General features: G+C 34.2%; 1 protein-coding gene across 3 annotated transcripts in view; it reads left to right on the top strand.

The window, feature by feature from the left end:
• Dhps (Deoxyhypusine synthase) overlaps nt 1–13,254 on the top strand; it is a 137,339-nt gene extending 124,085 nt beyond the window's left edge. For 2 of the 3 annotated variants that reach the window (XM_089104511.1, XM_089104512.1), the window contains exons 8-9: nt 2,931–3,056; nt 12,866–13,254. In XM_089104511.1, the coding sequence (XP_088960637.1) occupies nt 2,931–3,056; nt 12,866–12,952 (213 nt within the window). In that variant the 3' untranslated portion in view covers nt 12,953–13,254. The remainder of the gene's footprint in view (nt 1–2,930; nt 3,057–12,865) is intronic. The other variant, XM_089104510.1, reaches the window with a different exon arrangement.
• Nucleotides 13,255–14,642: the final 1,388 nt, after the last annotated feature.

Raw genomic sequence — 14,642 nt, 5'->3', positions numbered from 1 at the left:
ATGTATCTCAACAAACCTGGTTTTGGGGGGTAATCTTGTAGCGCAGGTTAGGTAACGTTGAGCTAGTTGTAGCGCAGATAAACAGAGACTTTACACTTGAAAAATGTTGTGATGAATGAAATATTTATTTTTTTACTTATTTATTTTTCTTCTTTTTTTTTCATATAAAAGAACCGATCACTTTTACATTCTTTTTACTGGCTCAGAATAAAAGAATTATACATGACGTTTGAAAAGAACAAAAAAATATATATGAAAAAATAACTAAGAAAATGAGGGTGATTTTGAGCCAATGGGAAAAAGAAGCGAATTTGCCCATTGTTTGTTCACAACGGGCAATTATAACGAGAATTTATTTGTTATTGACAAGTATACAGACATTTGTCGAAGGGGAGGGTGAATTTATGATGAATAGTTTTTCCACGAGAAGAATTTTCTACGGGAAGAATTTTCCGTGGGGGGGGGGGGCTAGGGGTGAACTTTACAGCGAAAATTTTAACTTGGGGAAATTTAAAAGAATTCGTGTACAATATTCTTTTTATTTGTCTTATTTTCTCTTTGCCGACTCAATTTTACATGTGGAGATATTCTGGGGAAATTGTCCGGGTGAAATTTCCAGCAGGGTTTTAATTGCCTGGAATTTTTTTTTCCTTTGGGGAGATTTTCCGCGGAAGAAATTATCCATGGAAGAATTTTCCCCGAGTGTAACTTTCCACTGTGTTGAGGGGGGGGGGAGAGATTTCCGGGATAATTCTAAAATTTATCAGAAATCAAAGTCTTTTTCAAATGAAAGAACGCTAGGGAAAATTTTTCAGGCGGAATTGGTCCGCAAGAAATTTTCCGGGGTGAATTTTCAGTGAGGGTATATTTTATGTGGGACGGACTTTTTTGGAGGCTTTTTTGTGGGGGATGGGAATTTTCCATGGACGGCGAGCCGTATTTTTAGGCATAATTTGAAAAACAATCAGAAATTAAACTAAAAAAAAACAGTTTTTTTAACTGAAAGTACGGAGCAACATTAAAGCTTAAAATTGGCAGAAATTATTCCGTATGTGAGGGGGGTTGCCCCTCATCGATACCTCGCTCGTTACGCGAAAGTTCGATTTTTGGTCCTAATCCTTTGAGAACAATTCGTGAAACACAAGGGCCGTTTAATTAGAATAAGAAGCTTTTTTCAAAGTACTAAAAATTGTCAGCGTGAAGAACGAGGAATTGAGGATGAGGCAACCCCCCTCATATATGGAATAATTTCTGTTCATTTTAAGTTTTAATGTTGCTCCATACTATCAGTTGAAAAACTTTTTTTTTAATTTAATTGAATCAAAGGGAGGAATCTTTGCTCAAAAAAGTCCATAATTGCGTCCAAAATGTCCACTTGTTTGTTTTTCTTTAATGAGAGACGGAGGTACGTTCATAAAAAATCTGAATTTTTGAATTTTTGGTTTTTGGCAAAAATTGAATTTTTGGCAATTCGACAAGTTATGTTCAGTTGTTCTAGCACAAAGCAACTTCTAAAAATGATTCTAAAGGTAACTTCAAGTTTACAGAGAAAGGGCCATTGAGTAAATCAAAGTTCTGCAGTCCTTCGTAACAGGCGTCACAGTTCTAAAGATGGAGATGGTGGAAGTAAGAAGCTAAAAATACCTTCCGAGGACCTAATCTGGCTATCACTATAAATAATATTTATAAATTTATTTATAAATACTATAAATTTATTATATACTATATTATTAAATACTATATTATTATATTAATTATTTAATAATATAGTTATTATAATATTATAATATATATTATATAATATAATTATTTATATTATTATAATATTATTATATTAATTTATTAAATACTATAAATTTATTATATACTATATTATTAAATACTATAAATTTATTATATACTATATTATTAAATACTATATTATTATATTAATTATTTAATAATATAGTTATTATAATATTATTATATTAATTTATTAAATACTATAAATTTATTTATATCACTATAAATAAATAATAAAAAGGAACGTGTGCTATTTTGTTAGTAGTCCATCAAATGATTTTTCTTCCAATTGTGCATCATGAATTGATTGGTGTTGTCAGAGTCTCTCTGTAACTCTGTGTGTATTAATATTGATTAGAACAGGGGCGTAATTTCCTATAGAGCAGGAGAAAGGGGCAACTACCCCTCCCAGACCTCGGTTTGCTTCCCAGCCCATCTTGCCCCCCCCCCTCCCAAGCTAAAATTTAATTTCTTCAAAAATCTTGTCAAAACTAAGATAAGCCTGCATAATTTCAAGCATCTATAAGAACGGGTCAGTTTTTTGTAGTATATTTTTTACTATGTTACTCATTTTCTACTTTTCACTGTCATTTTCACTTGATTTGAAAAATATTGGCATCATCTTTGCCCCCCCCCCGCCCTCCCAGGATTTTGACGAAATTACGCCTCTGGATTAGAATTTTGTTCTTGTCGACCTGAAAAATATGTTCCAAGAAAGGGAGGGTGGAATGGTTTGGCCTAAAAAGGGTCGTATATCTAGAACCTCGTTTTTGTTTCTTGTTCTTCTGTAAGATTACGATGGTTTTTTTACGACTGTTGGCTTAGAGCCGTAGACCCATTCCTTGAAATTTGATTGGCGCTCTGCAGCCGAAGCGCAACTTGTCCAGAACCTGTCCCGCTTACTTGTCATACCCTGAAGGGAACATTACTATTAAAAGTAAGTTTTAACTATATTTTTATTAGTTTTGTATAACTGAAACTACAATTATATGACCATTTTTGAATATACTGAAATTATATGAAAATTTTGTCACGTAATTAAATTATGATAAAATTACATAAAGATTGAAATCAAAATATTGTGACATGAAACTTGTATTTTATTTTTGTTATTTTTTATTGTAATTTATTGTTGTTTGTAATTTTAGCGTAATGGTGCCGACTATTCTGTCTTCATTAACACAGCCAGTGAATTTGATGGTAGTGATAGTGGCGCAAAACCAGACGAAGCCATCTCTTGGGGGAAAATCAAAATGACTGCCAAACCAGTTAAAGTAAGTAGCATATAGAATTGGAAACTGAAAAAAAGAATCCTTTAATCCTTAATATAGCGGGTGTTTAGGAATAGGTGGGTTTGTTTAGGAATATTAGGTTGGTTGGTTTTGAAAATTGGTTGTATATGAACAAAAAATCACTTGCGCCATTGATGATACGTCATCCAGAAAACCTTAGAAAATTTCAAAACAAGCTTTTTTTAATTTATTAGGATTTTAATTCTACCCTGAACCGGATTAAACCTGAACTTACACATACATACTCACGTTTCCATACACACGTTTACATACACATACGTGTGTTTACAACATACGTATACAGACATTTTCAGGGGGATTTTTTCTGGTAAGGGGGGTGGGTATGAGGGAAGGGAATTTTCTATGAAAAGGGCGCCTGGTTTCCCACCATTATTTAAAAAACGATCAGAAATTAAATAAAAAAAAAGTTTTTTCAACTGAAAGCACGGAGCAGCATTAAAACTTAAAACGAACAGAAATTATTACGTATATAAGGGGTTTGCCCCCTAATCAACACCTCGCTCTTTACGCTGAAGTTTTTTTTAGTACTTTCAAAAAATTTATTTATTCTAATTAAACGGCCTTTGTGATTCAGGGGTCATTCTTAATGAATTGAAAAAAAATTCGAACTTTAATGTAAAGAGCGAGGTATTGACTAGGGGGCGAACCCCCTAATATACGTATTAAAAATATATGAATATAGAAGTTCTATTGTTTTTTTATTGTTTTAAAAAGTTTTTTTATTGTTTAAGAAATAGCATGAGTTAAAATTTTATTGTTTAAAAGAAGTTTTTTTATTGTTTTAAAAAATAAAGTTGTGAGACAGAGTCAAACTTTAGCGTAAAGAGCGAGGCGTTGAGGAGGGGACAGTCCCTATCATATACGTAATAATTTCTGTTCGTTTTAAGTTTTAATGTTGGTCCTTACTTTCAGTTGAAAAAACTTGTTTTTGTTTAATTTGCAAAATAAGTCGACCAAAAGCTAACTTTCGCCATCGATTTTGACTGGTCACGTAGCGCTCATAAAAGCTTCCAAAATTCCTTCATACTAACCGATCTGCAAGCTTGAAAACACTTCTTGTTCTTTAATTTGGTACAATGATTCCTTCGTCTTTACTAAAGTCTTGTGTTACTATCTAGCTAATCTAAACGTTGATAGCCTTTCGTCGTTTTTCTGGGCCATTGGCATTTCCTTCTTTATTTAATAAACTATGTAGGCCCACTTTAACAAGTTTATACTCATTGTCAAAAGGGGCCATTTTCGACGATACAAGTTCCGGGAGTCAGATAGCCGTCTCAGGGTGGAGTTGTGACATGGAGGTCGTAATTTTCAAGAGTCTGGCAATAAGTTTTCCTCCCTTATTTCCGTTCTTCTAAACTGATCGTCGCTGTTCGGTGACACCTTCTGGCAGAATGGCTGCATGTTCATCTGAGAAATTCTTGGGATTTACCTCTAAAGCGTTTGAAGCATACCCATTAAAATCCTGAGCAGAACCAGACGGTCCCCCGAGAACTTGTGTTGTATCTATCGCGTTTCTTCATGCAATATAATCCACGTGTCTTCAGACGAGTAATAGCTATTTTGCAGGATAAGATATACATAACCAACTATAGATAAAAAAAAAAACTCACCCTTTAATCTGCCCCAAACTATATTTTCCGATCGGCTTGCAGTCTTACTGCTGAAGAGAACGACGTCTGTTTAAAACACATGACCACACCTGCATAATCCCGATTGTTCTTAGATACTTTTTTATTAACTGTATAAAAGGAATGTTTATGTAGGGGGCGGGGGTTCCTGTAGATTATCACCGGTGAAGAAAATTATTTTGATTTCACCTGGCATGCCAAGGAAGTCCTTAGGCTCCTACGAAAAGTATTGTGTTAAAAAAATGAGTAACATGACACGAAAACTTACCGGGAAGGGAAGCAATTGATTCCATCTGCTTTCCAGCAGTGCCTTGCAATAACCATGTCCGCCAGTGCATGCCCAGTTCATCACACAGGAAAGGGAAATTTGCAACCTTGTTTGGTCGAATGACAGAGCCAGGCGGTATATGTATGGAAGTATTTATTATTAAATAATTTTACATTGATTACATAACAATTTGGGTCTAGGCTGGGTTCGTTTTACAAAATATGCAGTAATATACATATTTTGTCATATTGGCACAAGTTATTCCCTTATCTTTGGCACACTTAAAGCAATAGTGAAAAACGAGGAAAATAAAGATTCTCAATAATATTTTTTTTTTTCAACTGGGTTTATGATTATCTCGGGTGCCTAAATAACGTCGATGGTTTTTTAAGTCTAGGAAAAAACTGTACTTTTATATTTATTTTTGAAATTTTGTAAAAACAAAATTATATATTTATAAAAACCTTTGTAAAATATTTCTGTAAATTTTTTATTTATAAAGATAAAACAATATATCTGTCATTTATAAAAAAAAGATATATACATAAATCTTAACAAAATGAAACAAAATATACAGAAACTATATATTTATTTTATACTTATTTCCGTATTGCATTTTATATTTGTACTCTACAAAACGTTTTTTTTTTTTTTTTGGTGATCTGAGCTGATACTCTTGGGTATGTAAATAATTGATAAATTAAACAACTTAATTGAGATTCCCAGGGTTAATTAAAACTATGGTTAAACAAAAATTTTGAAAAGGAAGTGACTCCATCAGAATTTAGTGGAACTTGGAAGTGGGAAGACGCATTTGGTCTTTTCTCTATTGTCCTTCAGTCCAACTGAGCTTCAATATTTTTTGTATATAATAAAAATAATATATTCCTTGAAAAAGGTCAATAAGACTCTAAATTACATAAACGAATTTAACACTGACTGCTCTTCGGCCCAAAACTTCTTTTCAGCTGAGACATATCTTCCAAGTTTAAAGAAACCATACATTCCAAGATAGAATACCGCGTTTAACTGGCTAGAATAATATCCAAATTGGATTCTGCTGGGTGGCTCATTTAATTATCGAAGTTTAGGTCTCGGATTTAGGTTGTTTTTTTTTTCTATGCCGCTCTGAATGTAGTTTGCTCATTTACTGTCACTTTATGACACTTCGTGTCATTTTAAAATTTACTAAATCCAATTAGAAACCAGCATTGCGGTCGTCACTCACTTGGTCGAAAATCTAATTTACTGGACAGTTTGGACTGATGCTACCCCGCTACCCCCATCGCCATTTATCGGTTTCTGAACGTGGAAGGAAAAGGTGCCAATTAACGAGTTTGGCATGTCAAAAAACTGATAGTAAAGATGATCTGTTCTCTGGGATTTAACCTGGGAAGGGCGGGGGAGATCATAGCGGAATATTACAGACTTCGATCGTGAATGAATATAGATATAGAAACCATCAATGGAACCAACGCTTGGAGTAAATCCCCAAAGCTCATAAAATTCTGCTTCTATTGTCAGGAAGTCGTTTGCAGTAGCCGGCCATTTTATTAGCTCACATCAAGCTGTCTGTTGGCAGTACAAGTTTACTTTCTTTAATTTCTCACGGTTCTCACTTTCTTTTAGTTTTATCCGCAGATTCAGTTCCTCTGAGGTACTACTAGCGCAAGAAAAAAAGATAGCAAAAAAAACAGATTTAGTATTTTATTAAAATTCCAATGAAGTTTTTAGTGAAAATAAGAGGAAGCCCTAAAACGGCTAAATCTTCCATAATTATGTTAATCTTTCTGAAGGGTGTCTAGTCTGCCATAGACTCGCCTATTCCTTTCGCTTACTTATAAAGTTGTTAGGTGATTTATGAAGTTGTTATGTTGCGTCATCATATGCAATTGCTAGTGAAGCAAACAAAAAACGCTTAGGAGGCTAAACTTCCCGTAATTATGGTGTAATCTCTCCAGACCAGAGGAAGTTTAGTCAGCCATAAAGTCACGTAATCGTCTCAAGTCCTTATGAAACTGTTAGTTATTCGATGAAGTTTTATGTGAAGCTGTTATGTTATTATGATGTGTAAGATTCTTAGATAGAGTTTAGACTGCTATTGGCTCCTCTACTTCTCTCATGTCCTTGTGAAGCTGTTAGTATTTCTATGTAGCTGTTGTGTAAAATTTTATCCAAGGGGGCTACAGTAATTGTGGTAAAGTAAAACCTAATCCTCTCGATTCCTTTTTTTATTTGTTTTTACATGAACTTGTTTTGTTATGACATCTTAATGAGTCGTTAGTAGATAATCAGGAAAACCTAGAGGGGCTAAAATATCCGTAATTACTGTGTGCACTTTTTTTAGGAAGTTTAGTCTACCCTAGACTCCCTTAATTCTCTCACATATTTGCCCCCGATTGTCACCAGTCAAAGAAAAAGAGATTTTTTTTTGCAGAGTCTGCACGTCACCAAACCCGAGAGGAAACCAATAAAACACTTGAATTCAAATATGTGGCTTCAGTTGACTTCTTAAATTGACTTACAAGATTTTTTCTGGCACCCTCATTCCTTTTTTTTCTGTTTTTCACCCTTTTTTTAATAAATTTGTCAGTTTGGTCAATTATTGGTGCCCTTGTCACATTGTCCCCTCCCCCCAAGATTTTGCTTATCGGCGTCCTTGTCACATCCCCCCCCCCAAGATTTTGTTCTAGATCCGCCCCTGGTGTGAAGAGTGTTGAGTGTATATAGTTTAGAGACAGTATGTTAAGTGTTTCAGATGTAAGTTCTTTTATTTTCATAAAAAGTATAGAGATAATAGAAACTAGACCCCGGCGCCGTGCCGGCGGATCGACCGAACGCCGCCAACGAGAGGTCCGGTCGAACGCCGCCGAAGTGTCGTAGCGCCGCCGGCAGAGGCGGCGGCGTTTGGTCGACTTTAAAAATTAATTTTGCGGCAATTATTTATTGCGTCAACCGCAAAGTCGGAGCTTTTCCTTCTCGTGTGGTTTAGCATTTCGATTTTCCTGATTAGAAATCAAGCAGGGCTTGCACTATCCCCGAATTTTTGGGTATTTCCCCGAAAAAAAAAATTGGTTCCCCAAATCCCCGAAAATCACGCAATGACGGTGCCACCCCTAGCGATTTACCACCAGTGATTTTCCCTGCTAAATATTACTCTGCATACCATAATTCTTCACTACTCTCTTGTTCATTAATTTTCTTCTCTTTTGTTACTTTGAATAAAAACCAGACAGATGCAATATGCAATTGCAAATATTACAGTATACACAGTTCTTAATATGTTGACAAAAAAAAGTATCTCCTTTATGAAATGAGTTTGAATCATTTCGAATGCAGTTTTCCAATCGCTATTTCTTACATCATTCGTAGTCAAGAATTTTATTTTCAAGTTGAATAGAATTATAGAACGCATTCACTACTATACAGCTTCAGCCTTCAGTTGGATTTTGGAATTGACAGCTGACAGATTGTTTCTACAGCTGAATTGTAAGATTGCAGATTTTTTTTTTTTTTTTTTGCTGTTTTTTTATAAGATTTTCTTAATTTTTAATAATCAATTGTTGAACGTCTTATATAAAATACAATATTAATTATTAAACATTTTTACTCCCCCCCCCCCCAAAAAAAAGCCTTCTATTGAGACAAAATTTAGCTATAGACTAAGCTATGTACAAGGTTTGGGAATTAAATATCAAATGGAAGTTACCCCAAAAATATGATTCATAAATAAATTTTAAATTATTGCTTATCGGGGGGGGGGGTAGGGGGCTATCATTTTCAAATGATAATACCTCATTTTTTTTATTTTTTTTTGAAAGCAGGGATGCCAAAAAGATAATTATTTTTTTCATTTAAAGTGGAGACAGAAGAAAATGATATCAAATTCCCTGGGAAACCATTCAAATTTTTTTGTGCTGTTTTTAGATAAGATTTTCTTAATGTTTAATACTCAGTTGTTGAACGACGAATAGAAAATACAATCTTCTTTCTGAAAAATTTTAACCCCCCCCCCCCCCCCCGAAAAAAACCCTTCTATTGAGACAAAATTTAGCTATAGACTAAGCTATGTACAAGGTTGGGGAATTAGAGATTGAAACGGAAGTTACCCTAAAAATATTATTCATAAAAAAATTGTAATATATTGCCTATAGGGGAGGATAGGGGGCTATCATTTTTAAATGATAATACCTCATTTTTTTATTGAAAGCAGGGATGTCAAAAGGATAATTTTTTTCATTTAGAGTGGAGACAGAAGAAAATGATATCAAATTCCCTGGGGACTCATTGAAATATTTAGAGAAAATCAGGGCCCCCCACTAGAACGGGTTCAGTGCAGCAGGTACTTTGCAAGTTGTCGTAGGTCATTGACCTTATTATGATTTAATTTCGGATCTCTTTTGACGCGATTATTAGGATTCGAGTGATTCCCTTGATGAATCTATAACTCGGATTCTCCATTGCCTGAGGTATATCTGAATAATTTCGACATTTTTGTTGTTGTCTTTGAACCCCTTTACTCATACCCTCAATTTTTTTTCAAGGAACACTAAGCTTTTTAACGTTATCTTACGTGTTTGTTTGAACCATATAGTGACCTAGCTAATTATTAAGTAAATTATTTTTCTAATGAAAGCTGAGACGGTATCCTATCAAGGATACCTTATTTTTTTTAATTTAAAGCAGAGACGGCATCCTATCAAGGTGGTATCCAGAGGGGGGGGGGAGTGAGCTATCATGTTTAAATGATAATACCTCGATTTTTTTTTTTTTGAAAGCAGGGGTGACAATGGGTTAATTATTTTTTTTTATTTAAAGCAGAGACGGTATCCTAACAAGATTGTATCCAGAGGGGGGGATAGGGAGTTATTATATTTAAGTGATAGTACCTTGATTTTATTTTTTTTTTTTATTGAAAGCAGGGATGCCAAAAAGTTGAAAAGTTGACAAAAATTAACAATATTTTCGTGAGTCATACTTGATACAGCACTTGCATGGTTTTATCGTCCAAAAGGAAAGGGACACATGCGTCCGACCCGTTGTTTTTTTTTATCGATGAAACGGGTTTACTTTGAAAACATTCATTCATAAGTACTAAGCAGATTCACACTAAAACAAATTGGTGTAACCAAAGCGATATCGACATCATCAACTAACTTTGCGCTCGAGTGACAACGGCGCCATTGGTCAAGTGCGCAAATAAAATTGACTGACCAGGTCTTAACAAAAGTCTTCAATTTGAGAGGATCAAGTAGTAGTCTTGAATAGTCTTACTACATCAAGGTACTATATATTTCAATGTTCTGAAGTATCTACAGTGGTTTGAAAAATTCTATCGACCCACAAATGATGATCAAAAATATACACAAATATAACATTTGGAATATTATAACACTTTTTTCAAAGCTTTGAAGAAAAGCAAAAAAGGCTACAGACCCCTAACTACGCTTGAAAGCTGTTTTAAAAAGACACTCTTTAGAGATTTCCATGGAAATTACCGTAGCAGAACATTTGAGCCTGGGTGGGGATCAAAGAGGAGTTTGTGACAATTCTGATCTCATGTGCCCTATTGTTCTAACTTTCTTGAATTTGGTCAGTCTCGTGAGCATTCGGAAATCAAAAAGCTTCAACTCAATAACTGATACTAAGTGTCCTTACTATCTTGCTAGTATTAAAATCGGCGGACTAGGATGAAAATCTCAGCATCTTCCTGGAGTTACTTCAGTCTGCTAGTTCTTTCATTTAATTACATTTAAAGTGGAGGAGCTTTTCAGTTTTTACCTAAGAAAATAGCTGGCACTTCATTTTTCTTCATACCGAATAAACCATTAAGTGTTTTTTGTTTCATTGTAATTGAAGTGTTCATCATGTATTTTTCAATTTAATAAATTTGCTCCTTTTAGATGCAGTTTATAATTTGACTGATATTAGGTATTTATCAGTTTATAATTTGGAATGAATCCCCAAAAGAAAAAATGAATAATATCCAAAAGAGCAGCCAAAAGCAATAAAAAAGCAGCAGTTCAGCCTTAGCCTACATGACATATATTCTATAAAGAAGCCAAAATAACTTTAAAATGTTTTTTTTAAGTTGTTAAAAACCAGTTTTTAATACAAGAAGGCTTCTTAGGAATCCAAAAGAGCAAAAAAAAAATATCAAAGTCGCCCATTTCAACTGTTTTAAAGGTGACAAAATAGATATAGGCAAAGAGCATTATGAAAAAATTAAGCTTGTAAGTTCAAAGTTATATTCAAAGTTTTTACCCAGATAACTGACGAATTTTGTGATACGGCATTTGAAGTTTTGTATGCAGTAATGCTCGATAAAAAAAAAACTACTAATTTTGATAATTATTTATGTTAAGAATACATAGCTAATAGATACTTCAACTACTCGTATTATGCAAGGGCTCTGAAATGCCACAGCCATTTCATTTCTACCAGATTTCTATTTCTCTTGACGAATAACGAAGAAGGCCAGTTTCCAGCCAGTGACTTTTGAAGTTTTGAACTCATGAATAGACTCGAATCTGTTGTAAATTTAAACTGTGACTTGAGAAAGACTGATGGAAACATTAATATTTGCGGTAGACATGGAGCGCGCCGGCGGCGCGCCGCCGACATCATACCGTCTGCGCGCCGCCGACATCTTACTGGTGGCGCTGCGTGGCGCGCTGTTTTTGGCCCCGCCGCCGCTGGTGTTCCCTCATCGGCGCGGCGCCGGGGTCTAATAGAGACTAATATAAGAAAGTAGAATCTAGAGAGAATAAATATAGAGACTAATAATTCAAGAAAAAGTAGAGCTTGTTAGTAAAAAGCTGCAAAAGCACTATAAACCATCACAAGAAAGAAAATATAAACTGAAACGGTTCACTAGACTGCAGAAGAAAAGCATTAGAAACACTACTATTCAAAAGGTACGCCTTTAATTCACTTTTGTAATTAAACCATCAAAATAATGGTATGTTTTTATAAGGGGGAGTTGTGGGTATTACTTTTAGATTTTTTCGCATGTAGTGTCTTTTTTGTATAGATTAAAAATAGAGACTAAAACATAGAGACTTTAGAAAGAATAGGGACTAATGTAGGATAAGATACTTTAGTAACCTAAATAGCAAATGCTACCTCAGGTACTTTATGTATTAAGTCAAATGAATACTACAACACTCACAGGCAAATCCATGACATAAACTACAAAAAAAAACTGGTACTTCCTTGTTATCATTATCAGGTTGTCATTGTATTGTCATTGGTTGCCAGGTTGTCAATACCCAGTAAAATAAATCAAAAATGATTATCAACTTTCGGTACTAGAAGCTGTGTACATCATTATTCCTCGACAATGCTTTTTGATTCGTCGGAGTCAAGTGCTTCAGTAAGGATTTTCTCAAGGTCGGCTAATAAACCACTATGAGTTCTAAAAATTGAGTCTCAATTGCTATTTAAGCTCGTGTCTACCATGAGCAGTTTGAGTGCATCATCTTATCTTGAGTAACTGTTTAGTTGTAATTTTTGCAGCTTTTTTTTTACTGCTTCAAGTTAATCTCGCCAGTCCCATCTTCAGCCCTGGATGTCAAGCTGGACGTGCATATCCAAGACAATACAGAGGATCATATGGCTAAATAGGCAATAGAGAGGATATAGACAAAAAATCCGAGAAAAGGCACAACTAGGTAGTAAAAAGCGCTACAAGCGCTAAAAATCGCTACAAGCCGGCGCATAAAAGCATCAAAAAGGGGAAAATTAATAATTAAAACCGGTGATAATCTACTAGGGGTACAAATTTCCTTTCATTTTAAATTGCCTCATTTTAAAGTACTATTCTGAAAATGTTAATTTGTTTTTAAATATTTCTGAATTATTTTCTCTTGTAGGTCTATGCGGATGCTTCTCTTGTATTCCCATTTATCGTAGCTGAAACTTTTGCGAAAGAGCATTTTTCTGCGAAAGCGACTTCCTAGTTTTCAACGGTAGAACAGAGTGTCAAGAACATGGGGCTTCCTGGTGCCCAACCTCCCAAGGATATTTTAGTTTTAATTAAATGTGCATAATCTTTGCATTAAACTGATGTTTCCAATTTTAAAAACTGCTTAATCTGCATTTCAAGGTGCTTCAAGAATATACTGCTTTAACATGATTATGTTATTTTTTAGAAGATGATTTTTTTGTATTTTTAGAAGATGATTAGTTTGTATTGTTAGTAAATTGTGTATAATTTTTGCAGTAAACTCTGATTTTCAATGTTAAATACTATCTAATATGTCATTTTGCTTTTATATTTTTCAGGATTTGAAATTGGTATGTCATGTTATAGAGAAAAACATTACTATCCATCATTAGTGAAATTTCCAACAAGATATAATAGTGTGAAACATGTTTAAGAATAAAATGTAAATGCAAGAAAGGTCTTGCTCATGTGTGTTGAGGGTTCCCCTTACGAGCAATCCGAAATTTGTGAACCAAATAAACTGACTGCTCCTAATACTACTGATAACTCACCGCACCACCAAGCCGCCTGAGGCCAACACAGCTACGTACACTCCTCCTCCATGCCAATCTATTCAAAGCCTCCCTCTTTACACCCTCCCAGGAAGTTCCCATTTCCTTTAAATATTTCTTTATAACATCCTCCCACCCAGACAAGGACAACCTGCTTTCCGTTTGGCCAAAAAGGAGAATCTTCGGCAATCTGCCATCCTTCATCCGCAGAACGTGCCCTAGCCATCTTAATCTTTCTTTCATTATAGCCCTAGAAATTGACTACAAAAGGCTAAAAAATTTAGAAAAAAACTTTGTCATGACTGCAAGAAATTCTGAACACATTAAACTTATTAATCCGTAAGAAAATTTACAGATCTATTCATTATGTTCACAGTCAAGTATAATTTAAATAAAACCATATTAACTTACAATTTATAACGTAATATTTCACCATAACTAGAATTATAAATTTGAAATGCATAAATCCATCCTAGTGAAGAGTCCAATCGCCGCGGTATCTTTAATAATAATATAATTATTTTATAAGTTTTCTTATCATATAAATTTAAAAAAATACATCAATGGTCTAATTTGCATTACTTTTGTTGTCCTAGATTTTCTCCTATTGCTTGTATTATTTCATTTTTTTTCCTGGTCTTTTCTTTGGACATTTTATTTAATTTATTTTATTTTTTACGTAAAGCAATTTTTAAAAAGAAACTGAAGTTGAAATTTATAATAATGTTTTAAAAATGCACAAATTCTTCTAGGAATCTTAAGAGCTAAATACGTTTAGAAAAAATAACCAGAATTGTAGACCAGACATGTATGTGAGAGATAAAGTCATTGTTGTATTGGTATGCCATCTGTTCTTCATTGGAGAGGGGGTATATCCTATTGGTGTGTAAAGCTTCCTTTAAAGATTTTATAGCACATGAGTTGTCATCGGAATTATTTGAGGATTCATGCCCAAAATTCCTTATTGTCTGCTTGGATTCAATCAGCTCTACTAGTCAGCTTTGTCAGTCTTCTGCAAGGTTTGATGGTAAAAGTTAAAGTTAAGTTAAATTAGGCTATAAGTCTCAGAAATGGGCTAGAAACCTAACCTGTCACCATGAAACCTTGCATAAAACTGGCAAAGCTGACTAAATGCATGGAGAAAAAAAGGAT

This window comes from Artemia sp. Qi Xiang Cuo, chromosome 18, assembly GCF_049724085.1.
Source record: "Artemia sp. Qi Xiang Cuo chromosome 18, ASM4972408v1, whole genome shotgun sequence".
NCBI classification, from domain to species: domain Eukaryota; kingdom Metazoa; phylum Arthropoda; class Branchiopoda; order Anostraca; family Artemiidae; genus Artemia; species Artemia sp. Qi Xiang Cuo.
Note: the sequence above shows the minus strand (reverse complement) of the source record. Positions and strands in the feature narration are given on the sequence as shown.